At 29.8% G+C, this 26527-nt stretch overlaps 1 protein-coding gene across 6 annotated transcripts in view; it reads right to left on the bottom strand.

Annotated features, from left to right (window-relative positions):
* LOC105203548 (syntaxin-1A) overlaps nucleotides 1-26527 on the bottom strand; it is a 145975-nt gene that overhangs the window by 100894 nt on the left and 18554 nt on the right. For all 6 annotated transcript variants that reach the window (XR_005575208.1, XM_026139921.2, XM_039451807.1 and 3 more), the window contains exon 2: nucleotides 21677-21763. Coding sequence is in view for 5 of the 6 variants with exons in the window: in XM_026139921.2 (XP_025995706.1) it covers nucleotides 21677-21763 (87 nt within the window). In the remaining variant the exon portion in view is untranslated. The remainder of the gene's footprint in view (nucleotides 1-21676; nucleotides 21764-26527) is intronic.

Raw genomic sequence — 26527 nt, 5'->3', positions numbered from 1 at the left:
GAGGCGACACGTTAGCGCTTAAGCGAAACACATACGATTTCTGTACAGTGTGATCAGTGAAATCATTTTTAGGGCTTTATTTTATCGACTAATTAAAAAGATTATGTTATATGGCCAGATTCTATCTTCTAGAGAAACTATGCGAAACGAGATTCACTCCACATCCTCCCTACTTATGGGGCGAAACAAAGTTTAGTTGTACTATTCCATATGGATTTACAACTTTCTACGTGGAAACTTGGTCAATTGAAACGTGATCAATCACAATAAAAATTCAGATTGAGTTAAGTTATATTTTATACTTTTTGGGTTTCGCCCTTTTGAAGAACGAATTCACTCAGAGTAATGACCTTGACAATATAGATTAAGGTGATCGGAGTTGGATCCTAGTGAATAATTACCATCTCTTTTTAATTATAGAAAAAAGTATAAACTTAATTATACAATAATTATATTTACGAAAAAAATTGTTCCACGGGGTAAATAATAATTTTCGTAAAAATTATACTTTTGTTTACAATTAAAATGCGTCGAAATGCAACTTTTTCGGAGACAACATATCCTTATTTTAAAAAGATTACAGGAGAAAAAAAGATAAATTCAAACTATAACTGTTCCAGACTTTTCCCTTAAAAATGTAAAAAAAAAAACTTTTAAATTTACTGCAGAGTTATGTTTATTTAAGTTATGTGAAATTTTGATAATTAGCTTATGCAATAATTTTGTTGACGTATGTCGAGTGTGCAACGATATCTAGCTGTGATAACATAAAAATTTTCAATCTATAAAATAAAAAAATTTATACTTTTACGTATCTATGTGTTTTCATAAAAATTATTTCAGAAACAATAAAAATTTTTACAAATTTGATCAATTTTAATTAATAATTTTTATATAAAGCAAGAAATTACAGATTTCAGTAATAATATTCCATATCGTAAATTAAAAAACTGCTCACAGCGCTATGTTGTTAATTATCTAGAATCAATATTGTACGTTAATATTCCGTCTGTCATAGATTATAATCATGCTTTATGTATGATATTAAAAAGTATTTCATGATTGTTTCTCTTTTAGTCAAAATAAAAAACGCCAAGTGTAAATTTCCATGAACAAAAATGGCACGGAACATATTTATTGTAATAATAATCAGTAATAAAAATGTAAAATTATAGTCAGATTCAATGTGAAATTACTAAAAATTACGATAAGATAATAATTTATTGGTAATTTTAGTAAGATTTATTGTGTTTGATAACTTTCTGCGTATATAGGTAGTAATTTTCCGTATTAATCCATAAAGAAACAGCATTCTTCTATATTCTTATTAATCGTGCTCTGATGTAACCAATTTCCTATAAATTCTGTCTGTAATAATGAAAATGCGCAAGCATCAATGTTATAAATATAAATAATAATTTCGTCTCTGATGAACCACAGTAAACAAGAATTAAAAGAGAGCAATGTACTAAAAATTTTTTTATATAATTCTTAATTTTTAGTAATATTATTTTCAAGTTTAGCTTTTTGTTTTATTACTTAAAAGTATTCTATATTTTTCTTATGCTTTTTTTATGCAATTTACCGTGATTGGGTCATTCTCATCTCTAATTAGTAACAATATCAATATACACTAATTTTTATGTGCAATTTTTCTGATATTAAATAACTTAAGATACTCTCATATATGGGGCATTCCACACCAACTAAACCATCAATTTTTTGAAGTGTCACAGATTTTGTTTATATTACGTAAACTTGAACAGTTTGATGACCAAATATTTTATGCCAAACATTAGGACCTTAACTAGTTTCCGGCCGCAAATGTTAGATGGCAATGTAAACAGTTCTAGTAATCATTACTAACGCATCTAGTACTTTTTTCTTAGTTTTGACATTTCTTGATAACATTCAGTCAACGTACACAATTATTTGTGTAAACAACAATTTTTTTTGATTTATGAAAAATGGAACGTGATAAAGTGTTTTTTCAATATGTGCTTTTGCATTACTTTGATTTGAAAAAAAATGTAGCAGAAGTTCATCGATTACTTGAAGAAGGTTATGGTGATCAAGCTCCATCGCATACAGCATGTAAAGAGTAATACAGACAATTCAAAAGTAATGATTTTGATGTCAATGACAAACCACGCTCAGGACAACCGAAAAAAATCGAAGACAATGAATTGCTAGCATTATTGCTTGAAAACTCAGCTCAAACGTTAGAAGAACTTGGAAACAAGCTAGGAGTTACTGAAGCAGCTATTTCCAAACGTTTACACATGAAAAAGATCCAAAAAGAAAGAATATGGGTACCACATAAATTGTCTGAAAGTGCCATTCACAACCGTTTCAATATCACTCATTCCTTGCTTGACAGGCAAAAAAACAAAAAGTTTTCTGTGGCGTATTGTGACTGGCAATAAAAAGTGGATCTACTACGACAATCCCAAACGCAAGAAATCATGGGTAGACCTAGGACAATCATCAACATCGTAGCCAAAACGGAACATCCACGGTCATAAAGTAATGCTTTGCATTTGGTGGAATCAGCAAGGAGTGCTGTACTATGAGCTGCTCAAACCGAACGAAACTGTTACTGGCGATGTCTACAAACGTCAATTGAACAAATTGAATGATGAGCTGTTGCAAAAAAGACCAGCAATAGCGAGTAACAGGCGCAAAGTTATTCTCCTTCACGATAACACTTGGCCACACACTGGAAAAATCGTCAAGAAAATACTGACGTAACTCGAATGGGAAACTCTTCCTCACCCAGCGTATTCACCAAACGTAATGCCTTCTGATTATCATTTGTTCAGATCAATGTAACACGGCTTGAGTACACGCTTCTGAAATGTTGAAGAAGTTCGAGAATGAGTGGACGAATGGATTGCTTCAAAACCGACATCGTTTCATCAAGATGATATCGCCCAGTTGTCAAAAAGATGGAAAAAAGTTGTAGAAAGTGATAGAAAATACTTTCATTGAAATAATTTGTACAAATATTTTCCATTAAATGTTTTTTCTCAGTCTTTTTCAGGTGGTAAGTTAAGGTCCTAATATTACAGTCAGTCAAGTAAGAGCGTGGCAGGGTTAATTTATAAAAAAATTTATTAAAAAAAAATTTTTAATGCATATACGCATGTACTCAATAAGAACAAAGATGTAATTACGTTAATAATGCGTCCAGTCACCACCGGCGTCAATAATTGCCTGGCATCTCTAAGGCATGCTTTTGACAAATTGACAGTATAAGACTTTCATATACGACGAATTTCACGAAATAAGTGCTTCAAAGTGTACGTGCGTTTTCCACGCAGCTTGTGCTTAATATATGCCCACACATTTTTGATAAGATTTGCATCGGGCGACTGCGACGGCCAACCCAAAGCAACAAAACCAGATTGCTTCTTTCACTCAGTACAAACCTTGCTGCGGTGTTTGGCATTGTTGTCTTTCTGCAAAATCCAGTCCTCATTTTTGTTGATGAATCAACATTTGGCAAACGGCAACAAGGCTTTTTTGTAGATTTTCAGCATTTTCTCGGCATTTAAGTTGTAGGTAAACAGGTGCAAGATGTCCCTGCTCTGAGAAACAGCCCGAAAGATGCACCTTTACTCTGTGTTTAACGGTCCGCTGGACAAGTTTATTAGTGGAAGTTGACCAGGCTCTCGTGAGAATACAACGTGCCCACATAGAACATTCGTCGGTAAAAATTACGTTGCTTTATTTTCGGACCTTTCGGGTGGATGCAAAGGAATACAGCCTCGCAACGCGACGCGTATTTGGCACTTAACGTGTTTCTCTTATAAAAAATCAATGGCAACTCTTTGTTGATAATGCATCAAGAACAAGGTTTTCCTCTATCAACTCACAAAAAATTTAGAGCGATATCTTTTACCGATTGTGAATAAGGCCTGCCACGCTCTTACTTGACTGACTGTAAGTCTGTAAAATAATTAATTGCCAAACTGTAAGATTGTGTCCTATTAAATCCTTTTAGGGTAACAAAGTAGAGATCTGAGACTACATTTTGAGCCATTTCCGAAAAAAATCAAGATTGGCCTTTTAACCCTTAAACACATAAGTGGGTCTGAGAGACCCCATATGAAGTTCGAACGATTGCTGTGTGAAGACGGAATAAGATAGGAGGTTCGGACCAGGATGTAAAAAAAGTTTGAAATCTCCTCTTTCGATTGATATGGTTGGTCAACTTTTTTGGTCAAACAGAATTCGGACGGCACGGTAGCAAAGTTTTGTTAGGGTCAATGAGATTCATAGTATGTAAGCGAAATTTTTTTGTGAGTAATCTTATGTAAAAAAACTGGACAAAACACGTTCAAACAGACGTACGCGTATGTGACTCTGTCTAAAGTTAAAATACTATAGTGCCGTGAAAAAGAGGACTTTTGCGTAGGGTCCAAAATATACAATATTATGAAACACATCAATTTTCAACTTTAGACACATTAAGTTAATCAAAAATACCTCGCCAAAAATATTCGCCTTGTTACGTAAGTATATTTTTCAATAGAAATGGCAGTGATATAATTTTTTTTTTTTTTTAAGTATGATTCTTTAACTTTAAAACGCCGTATTGTAAAATTCTTAAAAGTTTTTTGTTACAAAAATATGATTTTTTTTAAGTCAATTTTTAGACACCCAAAAATTCCTCATATTCTCTTTGTTATATTTTTTTAAGAGAATGACAATACCATAATTCTTTTTTTAAGTATAACTCTTTAACTTTAAAATACCGTATTTGAAAGTTCTTAAAAATTTTTTGTTACGGAGATATGATTTTTTAAAGGAAAAGTGGATTTTTGAACAATTTCTAATTTTTGCTTAATAGTTTTTTTTTACAACTTAATAACAAATCATTTTTCGGCAAAGCCGATTATGCAGTCATATTTCTGAGATTCTGAACTTTCATGTAAAAAAAAGTTTGTTGAAAAAAGTTGATTAGAACCAAAGTTATAACTTCTCAAAGTTGAAAGTCTCCCAAACCCAAAAATGTGTTTATGTATTTTACGAGTGTGTTTAAGGGTTAATCGTGTCGCTATTTTGAAAATTTAAAAATGGCAAATATCGTCAAAAACAGATCCTGACCAAAAAACAAGTATTTTCATGTAAAAGAGCGTTCAATTTTCTAGAAAACATCAACATTTTATTTTCAAACTTGCTTTTCACGCCCACTGTAAAGCAGCGAAAAGAGCGCTGTGACGACAAAGTGCAAAAACCTATGGTCCTACAATTCGGCAACCAATTATTCTACGAGCTTAATATTTGGTATAGAGTGTTTGGTCATCAAACTATTCAAGCTTACGCAATATGAACAAAATCTGTGATACTTCGAAAAATAGGTGATTCATTTGGCATGAAATGCCCCATAAAGTGTAAAAATTGAAAACAAAGAGTGAAAATTTAATTATTTAAATAACTTGTGCATTTTGAGTTGCCACTTTAAGTAAGTGTTAAATTTAAATGAAAAATTTACTACTAGAATTCTTTACGAGTGCCCGCATTCACTTAAATTAGAATGACAATTTTCTTATGGAGTGACTATCGTAATAACCTCTAAAATATATGTGACATCACTTTATCAATTTTAAAACGTATGTAACGTTAGTAAATGTCGTTTCATTTATCGACATAAAAAATATAGCTTACATTAATATTTTTGCCTATAATAAATCATATGTTTATATTTAATATGTGAGAATAGTTTCAACAAAGTCCATGTGTTATTAATTTCCGACCTACTTGCTCTTCGCTCGGTTTCAAGAAATATTCCTAGCAAAAAGACTGGACTATAATAAAATTTAAAAACTCCCATTTGCATATCATTTGCGCGAGCTAATTAGCGGGAGAAAAGAAAATAATTGATATAATATTTGGTTGATAGGAGACGAAAAGCTATCTTGTATAAAGTTGGTGTACCTAAGCAGTATAAAACTAGACGCAGCATAAAATTTCATCGATTGGTTTGCTGAAAAAGGATGCATTTTTTTCCCTTCTCTTTTTCTTTTTCTGTCACATTATTTGGTGCAATTTTGTCTGACTCATCAAATTTTCCATTGCTTCATTGTGTAACAGACAAAACAATATTAGTCAGCATTATCGTCATCGAGAACGATAATGACAATCTGGGAATTCACTAGAGAAATTCACCAAAGAAAATTCGAAAAAACCACAGAAAAATATACGTTAACTATTCTATGTTTCACTTAAATTTAATAGCAGGAATTAATTCTAATAGCAAGTCTCTAATAGCAAGAACACCCTATGAGAAAAGATGGTTGATAGATAAAACAAAATATGATATAATTTTAACGGTTAATGTTAAATTTTAACGCATATATAGGTTACCAGATTAAAATGAGGCTTAACTTTGCAAATCTTTTGTAAAATAACGGAAAGAGATTAAGAAGTTGTGTTTATCCTATTTTTTTAAGGTCTAAAAGATGTAAAATTGCAAGTCAATCAACCAATGTCTTCAAGATATTGTAGCCACAAGCTGTGAAAACATAATTTAAATAACAATGCCATTTTATATAATTTTTTAATAAAATTTAAGGAAAATATGATATATACAATGGAATAAATATAACTTCCCTATTTTATTCGTTTTTCCATAAAAAATTCGCAAGGTTAAGTCTTGTCTAGATGTACCTATTTCTGTCTAGGTGAGCTGGTTGAAATTTGGAACGTTCCTGGAGCAATTTTTTAAAAATTATTTTTCACGATTCTATTTTGTCACACAATGACTTTTAAGTGCTATAAACTCGAAAACAAAACACATCATATAAATATGAACGTCGGAAAGCACCTTTATGATCGAAAAAGCACCCTTCAAAACATTCAAAAAATTCTCCCTACTCTAAAATCGATTTGTACCATTTGCCCTTCCGCAAAGAGGCACTACTAACTACCAGCTAACGGATAAAAAATACTCGGACCGAATACATGCGTCGAAAGGAAACCTTATGCTCGAAAAACCGCCCTTCGAAATACTGAAAAAATTCTCTCTACTTTAAAAGCGATTTATACCAATTGCCCTTCCACAAAGAGGCACTACTAACTACCAGCTAACGGATAAAAAATACTCGGACCAAGTACTTGCGGACATAAGAGTGCCTTTCGACGTACGTATTCGGTCCGTTTATTTTTTATCCGTTAGCTAGTAGTTAATAGTGCCTCTTAGCGGAAGGGCAAATAATATGTACAAATCAATTTTAGAGCAGGAAGAATTTTTTGAGTGTTTCAAAGGACGGTTTTTCGAGCATAAAGGTGTTTTCTCACGTTCGTATTTGTACGATGTGATTTGTTTTCGAGTTTGTAGCACTTAAAAGTTATTGTGTGATAAAATAGAATCGTGAAAAATAATGTTTAAAAAATCACTCCAGGAATGTTCCAAACTTCAGCTGTTTAGGTGTACATACATATCCCTGTCTAGATGTACATATTATAATTAAGTTAATTCCAACTCGGCTATGACTGCGCTAAAATTAGCTGGATCATAAATAAAAATATAGCATATATATTGCCATATTTCTTACCAGTTGCTTTAAATGACAAATTAACATTAACTACAAATAATATAAGAATTAGTGAGATTAAACTCAATGAGAACACTCATTTTTTTGTAATGAGATTAGTTTGACAAAGAGCTATCGCGATAGCTCAAGACTGCCTAAAGAAAACAAGTCTGTTTTCGTGAAAAGATAATGGTAACAACAATACAGAGTAGAGTAGAATTTCTAATTTTGATTCTAAGGCAACAATGATAAAATTATGAAAAGTCCTCAACACAAACCTAACAATTACCGTGTATTTGTGCGAACATAATTGCGCATACTAAATTATCAAAACTACAGTGCACACCGATTACTCAGCAAACATCACAATTAACAGTAATATAATGTTAATATTGTAGTTCTACTCATAATGTAATTGTAATATAACATAAATTAAACATATCATTTTCATTATTGTGTAGGAAATTGTAATATTATATAAGATTATATAGTATTAGAGAGAAATGCTCACAATTAACTATATACATACTATGTACAATACTTGCACTATTATAATTATAAATAAATGCAGATGCTCACGCTACCTAACAAATTATGCCTATTATTGGCGATTTTGGCGAGCTACATGTACAGTGGTGGACAAAACAATTGCAATGTTTATACAAATTTTAAAAAGGCACAAATGAGCCCGGAACGTACATGGTGGAATGTAAAGATTTAGTTATGATATATCTCAGTATTAACATCTATAGGTGATTGTAAGAACAAAATTTTTAATTAAAGAAATTAACTCGGAATTAACTAATGTTAAAGGCAAGTAGTTTATAAAAAAAATTCTTTTTGTTTTTAACGTATTTATTAACTCTATTCAAGTATTCACAATAAATTGATTTAAAAAGTATTTATAAGAAAGTAATAAATATAATTTATTTTAATAAATATATTTATTAAAATTAAAAACATTCTTTTCAGTGTAACATGTTGTTTTCATCTACTCACTGATATTATGTTTAATGCGTATTTTCATTTTACTAAAAGTACAAAACCTCAGTACCTTACTTTACTGTTAAATATAGCGTAGATATTAGTCAAGTAAATATCAAAACGGCTAGTTACGTCTCTTACCATTCATGATCAAATACATAAAAATATTCTGGTTGCCAGGTTTAATTCATGCCAAAAATTTCTTTATAATAGAAGAGACATGTCATTAGTGTCTGAAAATGTATAGGAATGTAAAAGTTATAGAAAGCCAAAAACAAAACTTTACTGTAACGGGATAAATCGATATCTAAAAAAGTACGAGCTCCCGTCGAGAGCTCCTTCGGCCATGCCCTTTCGTCGATATACAAAGCGATACTCGGCGCATAGGAACGTGTCTCGTTAGTGCCATCCTGCATCACTCGTGGTACATTCTTGCAAGCGCACCGTTTTCATCGCTCGATTGTATGCCCGGTGGCTCGCCTATTCGGATGCTTCTCGTTACTTCCTCTCTTCGCAACTGCATAGTGCATAGATTGCATCGCGCTTACATACAGGGCGAGCTTCGTAGAACGGACAACCTGGCTGCTACAAAAATATATTTTGGCGAAACGCGCACGATATATGGCGGTCCATCTGGATACAACATATCGATTTCGCGTTAACTCAGACCGATATTTTGCATGATTATTAGAATAGAATTCCCTTGATGCAACTTTTAACTTTATGCCTTAGAGAAAATTTTGAAAAAAAAAGTTTGAAAAATTTTGCGTATTCTTTCAAATATTACGTGTATTACTACTTTCACATCATCTACAAATAATATAGATATTCATTATTATAATATGCAAAATATTATTTATTGAATAATTATGAAATACGAGTTATATTACCATATGTTTCTTCGAACAATATCAATGCAGTATTATTATGCTCCATTTATTGTGTACTCTGTGCTAATTACTGTATGCTTATTTCATTAAACTATATTATATTATAAATTTTGAACTATTATTAAATGCAAAATTAGTACAGAGTTGTCAGTGAAACAGAAAAAAGTATTCCATAACTTTTTCAGGTTTTTCAGGTCATTTTTAAACAAATTCCAAAACCGAAGCTGCAAAGAAATACTCAACAAAAACAAGAAACAAATTTTTTGGGAAGGAAAGAAATCTTATATATATTTCTAATTCTAAAGCATTAATATTTATACATATTCCGGCTTTATAACTGTGTTTCACGTTCGACGAATATGTAGCGCGCAGATTGAATAAGTTGGCGATTGTAAAAATAAAAAATTAAAATTAATATTATGCACTAAAAACCACTGTGACTGACATAGATTTTCTAATCTAAAAAAAAATATTGAATTTTGTGAAAGGTATTGAAAATAATAACATATAAGATAAAATTTTTCATATTTGTAACATTTTTAAAGCATTTAAAAAACAAAAATTTTATTTTCTTTATTCCTATTAAGCCTCTATTGTATCTTTAATGCTTCGGAATATTCTTGATAAGAATTCCGCGCCATAATTATCATTTCCTTATTTTAACACTACCTAAACCACCTGCAGCTTCAACTGCATTATACACTCGTCGTCTTTATGCAATTACTGATCGATTATTTTGATGTTCTATTTCACACAATCTCTTTATTTATTGAAAACCTTCTCTCAACAAATGCATTTGCGTGACTAAGACTCAATATTTCACTTATAAATATCTGAAGCTTATTAGAAGCAAAGTTATCATTAAGAAACAGTTCTCCAAAAATTATTCTTTGATTCTATCTCTTGTGCTCCTTTAACAGTTCATTGAAATCTTCTCTTTCAATAAGAGACTTAAACTGTTCTTCTATCATGTTACAATTCTTACCAGTCAATTATTTTCGAGAAATAACTTTAGGACTAAATCTAATCGTTTTAAACAGGAATTAGAATACCTGCTAAAAAAGTAGAATCATAAAAACTTGTTGCTACATAATACGTATTTATGAGAAAATCAAAACAGGATTATTCTAATCATTGTCGGAAGAAAAGAAAACTGTATATCTTTAATAAATTTTAAATTTATATTAGGTCCATCCATAAAAACTTGTACCATTTGTCTCAAATTTAAAATTTTAAATTCACTCTTATATGCACATAAAAGATTTTCTACTGTTGAATGGCCAAGAAAAGCTGAACCAAAATATCTCACACATTTTGTTTGATATTTCACTCCAGCCAACTGCAATATCCATCTGTTAAGATTGTGAACTCTTATTTAAACTTTCATCAAAATAAATGACAAGTGTTTCCTTTAATAATATTTTTCAACAAAATAAAAAAATAGAGTGTCAAATAACAATCATGTATGCAATTTTAAATCGGCTCAATTGTAAATGTATTGCTACGGAACTGTCTGGCGGAAACATGTTTGGAAGTAATTTTACAAGCGACCGCACATCCAAATGCACCCAATAAATTACAGTAAGCAGTAAATTTAAATTTTATTGGGCGAGTTCAAATCAACAAAGCAACTAGGTTAACATATTTTTTCCATAACTTTTCAAACTTTTCAGGTTTTCCATGCCGCTAACAACCCTGTAGTAAAGAAAAGTCATCTGATCTTATTAAAGAAACACTTCCTTATCTCTTGCAAACTAAACATTGCACTGTATTAATGCTTATAAAAACGTGATCTGCTTAGATAATTAAAGAAATAAAAATCCATAGTTTATACATTTATAGCTTTTTTCTATATATTATACGATTTGCTCAAATTCTTGTGAAAAAAAAAAATTTGCACAATTTTCTCTTGAAAATTGCATAGTTTAAATAATGGTAAGAATATTATTGATAACATTAGATTATGTTACGTATGGTTGTAGCTTCTTAAAACTATTTTGTTTATATTTTACTCTTTCATATTTTCCTCGTAATGCAATTTGGAACATAAAATCACTGTACGTAAACCAATACACCTCTTCGTGAAAGTAAACAATAACTACAAAATCTTCAATTACAATATTAATAGATGTCATACATTTTTTTACATTTTCTTTAATATCTTAAGATATTAAAGAAAGATAGCGTCAGATTGCGACAGGCCTATTGATAAGATGCCAAAAAAAATTATAAAATGGGAAAGTGCAATTCTAGCCTTTTAATTTTATATTTTTTGTTGATTAAACTTGAAAATATATTTACATTACTTTTAGTTCATTAATTTATCTTATAGTTAACTCCTCTATAAAATCGTATTTGAGTACTGTTATTACTGCCTACTGTACAGTTTTAGAGCCAATTTCTCAGGCTCTCTTTTTCGACTATATTGTGAAATTAATTATTACAAATATAAAACAGTATTATAAAAACTGCTATACCATGTAATAGAAGATACTTTCTAGTTTGTATTCATGTTTGTAAAGTTTTTAACTTTTGAGCTTTTGTTTAAGAAATATAAACTAAAAACAAAGTGACCAATATTGGTGCCTACCCTCTACCAAAAACAGCTGTCCAACAATATGTTCAAAAGATTTAAAGATCCAAGAGGTAAATATTGATGAAAAGATCAATAACAAACCGCTTGATAAGGGGTATGTAAAATGAGTACAAAATTATTTAGTATCATAAACACATACTTCGCACATTTCGAGATTAGAATTTCGAGTGTACAGTTACGTTCGAAACTTACTGCGAGAAAGATATTTATCCTTCAGACTCCGTCTAGAGACGGAAGATTCCGGAAGTTTACTTCACGACCCCACGTCTATGCACAAGTTTCGCCTCCGGTCGCAGTACGCTTGCAAAGTTCGCGAAAACGAACGAGAATATTAAACACTCGTAAGGATGACGATAATAAGCGTCTTGCGCCCTTGCGCGTGATTACTCGCGCGAAGGAATATTGCGTCGACAGAGTTACAACACTTTATGTTCAACGCGTTTTGCTCCTTTTACCGCATGAGTTGGTACTGCCACTGTGTCGAAATCAATTTCACTAAGAGGATGAAAATACCTATTTATGGCAAAAATTCAAATTTAAAGGCACAAATAATTGCAAATGCGACGAAACTTATAGCAATTCGAGGATCTAAACTGATTTCGCAAGATAGCGTTTAATACAGCTTAATTGTAACATCAAGTTATAAATATCAATATTAAAAAGTATTAAATTTTTTTATAATGATAACTTGAAATGATAAGATTTATTCAATGAAGAAGGAAATTTATATTAATGTTATCACAAAACAGAAAAGTAATTCATATATATAGATTATCTTATAAACAATTCTTTCTACAAAGATTTTCTACAAAAACAAGTACAAAAAGTTATTTTTTACGTAGCAAAAAGCGTCAATTCTAGTTCAAAATTCTAGCACTTTTGTAAACAACTAAACAACTGTATTTGTTATAAAAATATTCATTATTTATAACGCGTAAAATAGACCGTGGTAAACAACATTTTTTTTTTATCACAAAAAAAACAGCTGCTGAAGTTCTATTAAACTATGATTGAAACTCCACAGAACTATCATTGAATTTCACCTGATTCTGCTGCATTTATTAAAGCATGCAAAAACTCTGATTTAGACGATTCAAAGTAGTGACTTGAAAGATTAAATACATCCAGGACAGTAGAAAGAGTTTGAAGATGAGGAATTGTAAGCAATAGTGATACAAAATCCGGTTCAAACACTTAGGGAAGTGGTAAGCTTATTGGATGTTAGCCAAAACGCTTTCCAAGCGTTTAAAAATCATGAGAAAGATCCAAAAAGGAAGGAAATGGGTTTAGCATAAATTGTCGGAGTTAGCTATCCGAAATTGTTACAACTGTGTTTCACTGCTTTCAAGACTTAGAAGAAGCAGTTTTTGTTTCAAGTTAAGCCTGGAGATAAAAGGTGAATCCTAAACAAAAAAAATCATGGATCGATTCAGAGCAAACGTCAATAAGTTATAGTGTTTGCAGGTAACAAAAAAGTGCAAGTAGATGTCTGCGCAAACGCAAGTGCCTTTCGATCACATAGCGTCTATACTGAAGTATAAGCCCGCGCACCAAAAATGCCATATATCCCAAACAGATGAGATGTATTTATTATACAAAACATCGCGCAGAATAAAAAAGTAAAGTACTTATACATTGTTATACTTTATCCTTTAATATTCCTCTACATTTACATATCACGAAACAGCTAAGCTTTTTAGACTACTTATAATAATCATTATAGCTACAATGAATGATTGTGCTGCTTACTATGTTGACAATTCGATTCAACTCATTATAGTTTAATTAATATTAACAATAAAAAAAAGTTAATGTAACAACAAAAAATTAAAATCAACACAATGCTAATCTATATAAATAAAAATGTAAATATTCATTTGTTCAAATTCTTAAATCTCCGAAAGTTCTTCAACAAATGCTTTAAAATTGTGACACAACATTGCATTCAAATACGCGCGTGTTTTTATATAAAAATTGTATACCGCGCTTTCTCTTTTCTTACTTTTCCATTTAACCAGACTGAGCCACAGCAACGCGTGGCGAAGCACAGCTAATATAACATAAAAGCACATAACAAAGCTAGTGATTACGTGAAAATATTATCCTTACTCCTTTTATTTTTTCTAACTTCTGCAGCGTAAATATCGCAGTTAATAGTATTTTGAGGACCATTAAAAAAATAAAATCTGTGGACTTGTTTGATTTTTGCAAAAATTTTATAAATTTATTATATATTTATATTTATATTTCCCATTTTCTGTTTGATTCTAGCCAAAATAAAATTATCACAATATAGCGCTACTGAGAGAATAATTTAACGCCATAACCCAGGCTTAAAAAATGGACTAGTTTTTTGTACAACCTTTTATTATTACTCAACAAAAAAATATTGATTTGTTATTAAAAAAACATAAAGAAACAAGTAATATTTCATATTACAAGCTTTTGAATGTTATCAATTACTCACGTATTACTTTGAAGTTTAATGAAATGATTTAAAACAAAAAATATAAAATAAATATAGTTAGACTCATATAATAAATACAAAATAAAAGAAAGTAATAGAAAGCTAACGAGCAGTGCAGGTTGTTATAGGCCAAAAACAAAACAAGACATGTTTACAAAATTCAAACGTTTCGACCTTTTAAGTGTCGGTCATCCTCAGTGAAATACATTAATCTATAATAAGCTTGTGTTGCAATTTACGCAGTTGAGATATAATTAAAAGAACATATGTGTAAAAATTTACCAAAAAATAAAGGTCAAAAAAACTGCGCAATCCACTTATTAAAATGAGACACCTCATTCCGTGGTGGCCTCGTGGACGTGCCAAAAGGATATAATTCTTGGAACAGTTAATAGCAACACAGACTGCAAATTAAGAAAAATGCAACCGATCACAATAAGATAACAAAAGAAATTAAATGGAGTAATAATTTAAACTATACAAATCAAAATTTTTTTTTATGTTGTAAAGAAGAACGTAACAAATAAATACGATAAAAACCGTGAGGCGTGACAAATTAAAAAAATAATAAGGTAAGCTGTACAAGTCAATAATTATAAACTTGTAAAGAAGTATAAAATTAACAAAAGATCAACAAACCTAAGAGTTCCAAAAATTATATCACAGACACTTAAGGAAGGATGTTAACAGTACGGAATGCTTAGAGACGAATATCAGGAAACATACGAGACAGATGTCGAAACGGCTGATAGGAATAGGAGAAGAGAAGAATACAGATTCTAAGAGAGGGAAATACGTTCGAGAATGGGAAGATATGCCTCTGAGAGGAGTTCGGTATCGCTTTGCTTGTTAAGTCTGTTTTGTTGTTTCTTAATAAATAGCATTTCAGATATAGATATTTTTACGTATGAAGGTTCTTTGTCTAAAATTTTAACATTCTCCCAATCAAAATCATGATTATTTCCCATACGATGTCTAGAGATAACAGAAGGGGAGCTGGTCTTCTTGATATCTGCTTTGTGTTCTGTGACTCTCGTTTTTAATTGTCGTTTTGTCTGACCCACATAAGATAAGTCACAATCCTTACAATTGATTTTATAAACTACATCATTACAGAACAGACGATCGATATGATCTTTTCTTGTAGTTATGAATTTGTTTAGTTTATGGGAAATTGTGAAAACCACGTTGCAGTCATACTTATGTAAAAAAGACAAAAATTTCTTCGATACCGAATTGATATAAGAGATGGTGAAAAATTTTTTCGCTTTAGGTTTCCCTTCGTCGGTGTCGTTCTTATAAAAAACATATTTCATTCTAAAAGAGATTCATACAAAAAATAAAACCTAACGGGTAATTGTTCTTAAGTAAAGTGTTAACCAAACATGTGAGATTTTTTCATGGTATTGTGGATGAGATAATGAAAAATTATTTTATCCACCATACTAAAAATGATACCTTTTTTATGGCACAACGGATGGATGATGCAAAAAGACATTGAGGTATCTTCCTGAAAAAGTGGATTTATGATAATGATCGAAAATAATTCTGTTGTTAAATTTAATTAACAAAACATCAAAAAAGCTAATCCTTCCCTCCATCTCCATTTCCATTGTAAATTGTAAGTGGTTGTGCTTAGAGTTAAAGGTTGTGTTAAGAATAAAAGGTATTAAGAATAGAAGATAAAGAATCTACCGGAGCCGCTAATATGATATCAACATATCTAAATAGAATTGAAGATGGAAGGGAAGGTTTTTTTATCGCATCACTCTCTAAATTCTGCATAACCAGGTCTGTTAAAATAGAAGGCAACGGAGAACCCATTGGTAAACCAAAGATCTGTTTATAATAACGATTATTGAATTTAAAAAAAGTAGAATCAATTATTAAATTAATCGCTTTAATAAATTCATCAAAGGGAATAGAAGTCTCTTTTGAAATCAACCCATCTTGTCGTGACGCTTCTCACCGAAATAATTTAAATTCTTTTCTATCAAGATGTGAGAGAGCAAAAAAGAAGATACGCAATGATTCCCGTTATAATTCTTGAGCATAATTATACCACTTATAATATGTTATAATATATTGACTGTTTCAAAATGATAAAATTAACATTATCAAAAAATTACGAACAATGGCAATGAGAATAGCAACAATAACAAATAAACATCACATGATATATATATATCAACGACATAATAGGAAAATAACATGGAAATTTCAGGTTCTGAAGCGTAGAAAAACAGTGAGGAATAAAGATGTGAAATAAAACGGCATATGAAGCGAGTCGAATAGCGGAACGCGGTAAAAAAACAATCTAACTTACGCGCGCGCAAGCTTTCCGCCTGCGTTTTTACGACCATTACATGGCAACGCGGCTTTCCGTCGCAAAGATTCTTTCGGTTTGTGAAAAAATTATGACAGCATCAAGCGAAAATTCCGTGGCATTCGTATGTCGGCGGCAATCGCCGATGAAATTTTACTATCGGATTTATCGCATGTTGCGTTATTAGTATACGCATGATGTTATTATTATATATGGCGTCCGCTACATGTTAAACGGATCACAAATTATTTATTGTTTGGGAATACGACAATTTGTCACAAAGATGTGGATAACAAGTATGCATATTTGGACTCGCGCTCAATTTTAGATTTTTACGACAAATTCGCGCTCGGTTTTACATTTTTAGATTTTTATAAGTATAAATATAAGCAGATGGTTCGCAAATTTTTCATTTCACAGGACAGTTATAATAGTTGCTTTCATACAGAAAAAAATATAATAAATTTTGTTAGTACATGTATGAATTAAATTTATAAGATTTGTGTTAGTAGAAACCAGTGCAATAAATCTCAACAGATATAAGAACATATGCGAGTTTCTATGTGAACGCGAGTTTTCGTTAGAGAATTAAATAAATAAAAACACCTTATTTATGTGTATGTCTCCGATAAATACACAAAGAATGGATTAAGCTGAAATAACAAGTTGACAACGTAATTATTGTAAGCGATTTGAAAGTATAATAATGATATTTATTAATACAACAAACGCGCAAAATTAGCATCGCAAACCGATTTATTGTTGCATTTTCGTGACGAAGTTGAATCTCTGTTTGCAAGAAATTTTCCACCGTAAATATTCTTGGAGATTACAAACTTTTGTTATTTTACTCAGTTGAACCTTCGCATATAATACTTAATGGAATTAGAAATATATTTGAATTTTATTTGATTTAAGAAAATATAAATGTGCTGTAAGGCAACAACCATTTTAAATTTAAATATTACTATATGCAAACGCAGGCGTAAGCGCGTAGCGCCAGTCGTCTTTGCTTGCACGTGCTTTTTGTCTTTATTTTTCTCTTCATCCGAAAATATATGCTCGTACACGTTGTAAAATGATTATATTCCGTGCTTCTGTATCACCACTATATTTTTCACACGGCTGTAATTATTAAATCAAAGATATTTATTTTCTCCTATGTTCACTTGTAAATTTACAAAAATTGTAAAATTAATTTATATCGACTAATCCTACCAATAAAACTAAAAAAATGTTTTGTCAGTTAATACAGTACACGGAAAGAATTCTTTTTTGTAATTTATTCTCAAAAACGTAGGACAACATAATGTTTCAAAGAATTTTATGTGACTTTCTCTGATTTATTATATACATACATCATAATAAAATATAAAATGTTTATAGTTAAATTTTACTATTAAGTATACAAATAATCTTATTCTTTTGACTAAATTCGAAGTTTATTTTAAGAGAAAGTAAAACAATTTTTTAATTAAAATACACCCCGTTATTTTCTATTACTTTAAACTCTTTAAAATGTAAAATGTTGTCTATGATTTATATGTTGATTTTGAGGCTTCTAAGAGAAGATTTATAATTATAAGAGAAAATTTGTACGTAGAATCAAGATTGATCTAAAATTGATTTTAAGAATACCATATTAGAATTGCCGATTAGCATTTTCCTTGATAATGTACCTACATTTCCTTCCGAATCATCTCGTGCATTGCTAGTTGATTATAAACATCCAATCTGAATCGCAGTTTGAGACTGTAATCCGGGCTTATATAATGCGAAGTGACGATGGTACTAATACCGGAATGTAAGGCTTATCAACAAAAACAACAAACAAATAATGCCACTTCTCACACCACCGAGTCATATTTGCATTTGAATCTACACCCCGATATTCGCATTGCGTACGTATTTGACCGCGTTCAAATCCAACGTTCACGGTATCCGGTCCCTGACTCTTTCCTTGTTCGGAACAGTGATTTTGCGAGCGTTGTATTTTCCACCATTAGAATTGGGACCCTCGTAAATGTCAAATGCACGCAACCGCGAATGTCGACGAAACGACCGCGTGAGAAATGGCGCACCGTTCGCGATAATTATTACCCAGCCGTCAATGAACGAAACTGTACATGATAAATACAGTTGTGCATTATCTTGTCGCTTCAAGATATTTCCTTTGATTATAATCGATGAATTGATCGTTAACGCGGAAAATTCGTTCAAATTTAGACAGATATCGAGGTAACTTTTAATTAACTAATATCCCTATTGTAAATAAGTTATGGAGGTCGCTTCATTAGCGGGAAAAAATTGTGTGGAAGCATAATGGCGAGATGAGTAAGAACAAATGTATTTAACGAAAAATGGATGTAGAAGTGCAAAAGAACTCAAAGTAAAAACACATTTTATATTTTGCAGAAAATTATCTTGACCTTTTTATCCGTAAACGGATGGTATGTAAATGTGAAGCAAATGCCATTAATACAGTCGTTTAAAAAACAAAATAGTTTTTGAATAAAAGTGTATCTTACGTGTGATTAAACCTTCGTGACTATCTGGGATCCATCAGATTCCAAAAAAAGTTTGAGGCTCTATATTTTTAAGTTCTTATTTCGAAATATATTTCACACACACACACACACACACACGCGCGCGCGCACGCACGCACACGCACACGCACAGTTGATACATTTCACTTTTTTAAAAATTGTTTCCTTTATTTTTCATAATATCCTTTTTAGAACGTAAATTTTGCTATTTTTTAGAAAGTATCACATCTGCAGAGTATAGTCATAAATTTGTATTCAAAAAAATTAAAGATTAAAAAAGATATGATTTTTAAAAAATTCATTTTTCAAAAATTTTGATTTTTGCAATTTAAAAAAAATATATTATAATTAAAACCTTTACAAAACCGCTGTATGTGTTACAATGTTTAAAAATGTTTAGTAAATTTTTTGACTTCAAAGAATGAAAACTGTGAATACGGTAACCGATGGACAAACAAACATCTCTTATTAGTGATAAAAAATTACAAACTCGCAAAAGAAATGACGTATAAAGGAACTTTTTCGCATTCAAAAAGAAGAAAAAAGCGACTTATCATCACTTGCGTAACAAAGCTCATATACACGAGAGAAAATCACGTGTTCACTATTAAATTAATAGAGATGCAATTTTATGTTTTTGGAAAACATATGCGCGATATTTTGCCAATATTATTTATTCTGGAAATAACCAATTTTCGTTAAATTAATATAAAAGCGATGTAAAAATTGATCAATTTTCCACGAGATAATTATTTAATGGTTTACAAAATACATATATTAAAATTATTTATATACGAAAAAATTGCTATTGTTATTACAACAATATTATCTACATTTAAAAAAGAAATGTATGTAAATTCAAGTTATATTGACATTACATTAAATACAGTTGCTAACTGTAAGATATGCTCATCTATATGATTCTCACAATTGCAGTTGTTAACATTAAGTTAGAATACTCTCATATATGAGGTGTGTTTCACTTAACGCTCGCAAATATTGCGAATGTCATTTGTCCTTGTTTAATATTTGATAAACAACAAGGATGAAATAATTTCAGGAGCATTGCGAGCATTAACAATAAGTGAAACACACCAACGGTTGCTTTAATTAAAAGATTATTGCTATCTCTTTAATGTGGTCTGCAGAACAAATAGCACGATTGAGAGATTTATAAGATATAGTTGCACGACACAGCACTGAAAGTTCAACTCCATTGCAGCAATAGAATACACAAAAACAGTATCAATTCGCGAAGAATTTTCAAATAAAATAAAGTATATGTTATTGTGATATTCGTTGTATACATTATTTATATTCCAATCAACAAAACATCTATAGTATACCATATTAAATTAGCAGCAATTGTATCTGCATTAAACTTGTGTTCTTCTGGCAGTCTGCCGATATAATCTAACAATAAGTTAAACTAATGGCAAATTAGCAACCAAATTTGAATCGAACTGCTGAACTGTGCATAGAGCTGCTTTGATTTTATCACCAATTTGCTGCTGTTTCATGCAAACGGATTTTATCATATTTCTCTAATACAGTTATATGTTAGTTAGATTACAGTTGTAACATCCATCTAACAGTTATATTTGTTCAGATTGGGGCAGCCATTTATATAGATCACTACCATTGTTCCTATAATTCTGAATAGGCATAAGAAACAATATTTTTATTTTGTTGAGGCAACCAAGTTTTTCTCCGTGTAATTCATAATTATTCAGGGAAAACGTTACATAACGGTAAAATATGAGTCACTTTGGGTACATATTTACGATTCTGCCGTAATTCTCACATAAATTGATTAAGTAATACGATGCGTGAGACATACGTATGTATTGTAATATTAGAAATTTTATTTCGGTAAACGTGTGAATTATGAGGACAACCTAAATTGTAAAATCTACGCTTGAAAGATCTACGGCTACAAGAAAGCTGCATCTTGTTTCCCCGAGCAGGTGCACTTGTACGAGTAAAAACATTTTATCGTAGAACAAGGAAAAGCTTGCGAGAGATGCGATCGATAAAATACGAAAGACTTGTATAAAAATTCCGGTGCGGAATTTTTGCAAAATGCCCGTTTTGCCCGAGTTATTGAATTTTATATACGAGCCTTCCTTTGTGTTATCCTGTGATATTCGTATCTATATGAAAAGAAGCAAGAAGAGAAACTGTGCATTGTTCTCGTTAAGACCGATATAATCTTGCTGATACTGGTTTAACCTACTTTTGACTGTCTGCATTCCTTTCATACTTTCGATCGCATTACGGTATTAAAAATAAAAGTGCTGCACTAATAAATTAGTTCGTTACTCACCTCCGCGAAAAATTCTGTCATAAAGTCATCCGGCGCCCCGACGTTGACGGACACATCGTCCGCCACATCGTCGTCGTCCGACTGGGCCTGCAAGAAATACAATCATTATTTAAAATTTCTCAAAAAGGATTTCTTTACTGAGAAAAAAAATATATTCGAAAAGAGAGAATACGTTTACAGTTGTATGCAAACACATAGTTTACTTGTAAAATTAAGAAAAATTTTTTTAACATGTTTTTATTTCGTTTTAATACACTGAAAAATAATATATAAAATACGACACAGCTGATACGCTTTCTCAGTGTATACACTGAGAAAAAATATAATGAAAAAAAATTCTTTAATTTTAGTAAGCCATGTGTTTGCATACGATTGTAAATCCATTTTCTTGTGTTGTCTAGAATATTTTTTTCTCTATGCATAATAACAAGACTTAAAATATTCTTGTCATACTTAATTTTATTCAGTATACAATGTTAAAATGAGGTTTATAATTCCTATTCTTCTCCTGCGAATTAAATAAGTTTGATTTATTATCTTGAGACAAGAGTAATACATATATATTTCAACTTATATCTATATTTTTATATTTAGAATAAAAAGTTGTTAGATATAACGTAGATATTATAACGATAATGCGATAATCGCTATCTAGTTCAGGATACCACCGATAGGGAACTGAGCGGCCAAGAGTTCTCTCGTGAAAATTCGTATGCGATGCATTTAATTAACACGAAATTCACGAAAAAATCAGATACCTTTGCCTACACGTAAAACTATCCTGATAAACTCGTTTACGCTTTGAAATAAAATATTTTCCTACGAGCTCTCTTATCGGCTTTCGTGATATTTTATACGAAATAAACAAGAATTTATTAAACTTTTTATAGATCAATCTATTGTAAAATCAAGAATATCATGAGATTCGTCATAAATTTCCGTTGTCTAATCTAAATCTAAGAAAATTAATTTGATAGCAATTTTATTCTAGATTGAAGAATTTTTTCATTTAAGTATAAAATATTCCTTTACCAATAGTAATTATTAATTGTCTCTATATCAATTTTATTTTGACACACAAGAGTGATAGCATAGAAACCAAAAATCTTTCCTGTAGATGCGAGACATTACAGAAAAACTACATTTTTAGTCTTAAAAATACTTTTTTGTTAATACAGTAAGAAGAACAGATTAATAAATAATAATGGAAAAATCTCATTTAATTTTATCGAATTATATAAAGTGTCGCAACATTTCTGCATACAGAGTATAAGGCGTGATTCTTTATACTAAAAGAAACAACGCTTTTTTTTCCTTTAATTTTTTTTCTTCCTACAATTACGTATGACAAGTAGTTTTTACAAGAGTAAAGATTAAAATTAACGAATGAACGCTTTTTCTCTATTACACTCAGAGCGGGCTTATGCTCCTCACTCATTTATATTTAGTCCTTGACTTTTTCTTACATTATATTGTTTAAAATATAAAACTAACAAAATAAATATTGCTTTCATTTTTTATGTACTAAATAAGAGTATTTTTTTTATTCTTTCTATAACAGCATCTGAAAATAAGCAGTATAATAGTAATATTTGTGAACTAAGAATTTCTATTTTATTATTTTATTATTTCAAATATTGCACAATTGTGTACAACAGTTAAATAATATGGCTAAACTTAAAGAATATTTTATTAATTAAGTGAGTACTTAACTCACAAATGCTTAAAAATTGATCTATTTTGTAACAGAGATTAAAGATAAAGTAAAATAATTTATTTTACTGTTGATATTTTTTGTGTGATTTTATAATACATTTTCAAGTTCATCAAATTGCGCGCCAAAAATTTTTTTCAGTTTTGAAACAAAATTCTAAATTGAAAGAGAGTAGTAATATCACACAGACAATTTAAATCGAAAATCAATTAATAATAATGATTCTAATAAACATCTAATGTAATAATAATACTAATGAAATCCTTTTTTCTTTAAAATTTATCGACGCGTAGTTTGCTGTACTTGAAAATGTACATAAAATCATACAAAAAATATCGGGGAGTCGATCACGTAACTTTTTCCCTAGAGTGGAAAGGTGAAAAGTGAAATTTCTAACCATTAACTTCAATGATTAGAAATTTCACTTTTCACCTTTCCACCCTAGGTTAGGTTAGGTGACTCCTAACACTAAAATTTAGCTATAACCATTAGAGCTCTTTAATTAGTTATGTTTACATATGTCTCTTATTATTATGATTAAAATATTTAAATTAAGGTATTTTGTGAGGTGATTCTTTATTTTTTCACAATAAAACTGACCAAAAATGGCTACAAAATACTGATTTTTAAATGTTTTAATAATTACATAACTACGTAAGATGACAGTAGCAACCATACCAAAATCTTAAAATTTTTTTAAACAATTATTTATAAAGTGGAGCAAGAATTAAAAAAAAAATTATAAAAAGATAAAAGTTGTAAAAAATTGAAATTCTGTGTTATTTTCAATGTAAAACAACACATAAAAATAATTACTCTCTAAAATCTAAATATTTTAATATTAAAATTTTAAAGATCTGATTTTTTCTCTTACAATGAAAATAACACAAAAGTTCAAAGATATTTTGTAACAAGTCAGTTTTTTATGAAAAAAAAATAAAGAATTAGCTTTCAAAATGACATAACTCAAATATTTTAATTTATCTTTAATCTGTTATAAAATATATCAATTTTACGGCATTTATGAATTATGTACTTACTTAATAAAATATTCTTTAGTTTTAGTGATATTTAATTATTATATGTATAATAATTATGACATAATTACAATACTTATTGTCAGCTCATAATGTTATACTAAAAAAAAAAATGCTTTGATATTTGTGATTATAATTGCATAGCAAAATAATTATGATTATAAGCTCCACTTTTGTTACTATTATAATGTAAGTAATAACAATCTTTGTTTACAGTTGTAGCAACTATGACAAAATTTTACTATAAATTATAATAGTTTCAGATATTAATATAATAAAATATGAATAGTAAAAAAAATAAACATTTTTATTTACATAATAATAATTAATAACTATAACGTACATGGTTAAAATAACTACAAGTTGGTATAAACAAATAACTATTATAGTTATATTATTTATGTTATATAAATATATGATAATAATAATTGCAATCATTTTTTTCTCTTAATGTAATATTTACACTAATACCTTCATTGCAGATAGGCTGCAAAAAAAAATACTTTTATTTATTTAGTACATGGGAAAAAAGTAATATTAATTGTGTTAACATTTTAAGCAATATATGTTAAATTACAAATATAAACAATTGAGGAGTGCGCGCCGATTCTGAGCACCACATTGACAAAAGCACTTATTCATTAACTTTATTCTTTTCTTCTACAAAAATTATATATCGGACATAATTTTGCTACAAGAAAAAATTATTACTTTCAGTGAAAAGAATTATGTTTTGTATTCCGAACACAATAATTTTGAGACAGCCTGTAATATTTAAAGTAATTCCGGTTAACGGTCGATAGGACAGATTATGGAGGTGACATCTATCGGATGTAAATTCTGTTCACAAACTGTGGTTTAATCCAATTATAAGAAATATTAAAATAATTACTAAAATAGTAAAAGAATTTCTCTATAATTTCGATATTTATAATTAGAACAATAGTTTACACCTTGCTATTGAGCAATTTTTTTAGGAAAAAAAGATAAAATAAAATTCATTTTAATATCTCACTCACAATGAGTCTGCATTGTAGTGAAGTTGAAGTGCAAATAATTTCATTTATTATAATGTTTTAAAGATTAAATTGCAAAATTCGGCTCTTTAGCAAGCTTTAAAATTTCGTAAGACAAGCTAAAAAAGACTCCTAGACAAAATATTGCTTTTAAGAAAAAAAATATAAAATACACACATAGATATGTATCTGTACTGCGATTGAGATGTAGACAAGTGAGGTGCAGGTGAGTGGGTATAGCTCTTCCTGCCGACCCTTAATTAAAATATTAATCTAATTTCTAAGGTCAAGCTTACTATGTACTTGTTCATACAGCTGCATGAAAATGTTCATAATACTAATAAGGGTAAAGTTATGTAACATTCGGGATATCGCAAAGTGCTATGATATTTCTGCTTGTCGAATATAAAAACTTCTCGCAATTATATTATTACACAGTAAAAGTGCATAATAGTGATGACCTTATCGATTTCAATGGCTTTGACATTTGTTGTAAAAGACATGACTCTAATAAGTAAATCTCAAGGAATGTCAGGTCCCGATCTTCCTCAAATTATTTATTGTTTTATCTATTGTTTCTAGTGTTTATTTTTCTTGTTTCTTATGTAAAAGTATGAAGAAATCTGTCATTAATTTTAGCTCAAATTAATTCTTTTAAATAAAAAGAAATTTGTTATTTTACGCAAATTTACACGACTTTACACATGTTTAAAGCATTATTTTCAATAAGACTAAATGTACATCTAATTTTTTGATACTCGATGCACTTTAACTTTTTCAATTAAGGTAACGTAAGGTTAATACCGGTTAATACAGATCAACCTAACTTCTGTGTTTCAAAATAGTTTTCTGCAAGTGAAATCAATTCTTAACTATTCTTTTACTATTCTATATGTGTGCTAAGTTTCAAAAAATCAGATAGAATATATCAATTACTATCTTTTATTAATTTTCTTACTATCGATTTTTACAAGTTGTAAAAAAAATTCTGTAACAACAAATTTCACACGTAAAATTCATAATTATTTACTAAAAATTATATTAAATCTTACTCTTACATTTGTAAAAATGATTTAAATGCCAG

The sequence above is a fragment of the Solenopsis invicta genome, chromosome 1 (assembly GCF_016802725.1).
Source record: "Solenopsis invicta isolate M01_SB chromosome 1, UNIL_Sinv_3.0, whole genome shotgun sequence".
Lineage (NCBI taxonomy): Eukaryota > Metazoa > Arthropoda > Insecta > Hymenoptera > Formicidae > Solenopsis > Solenopsis invicta.
The sequence above is the reverse complement of the archived record's forward strand: the minus strand, read 5'-3'. Positions and strand labels throughout refer to the sequence as shown.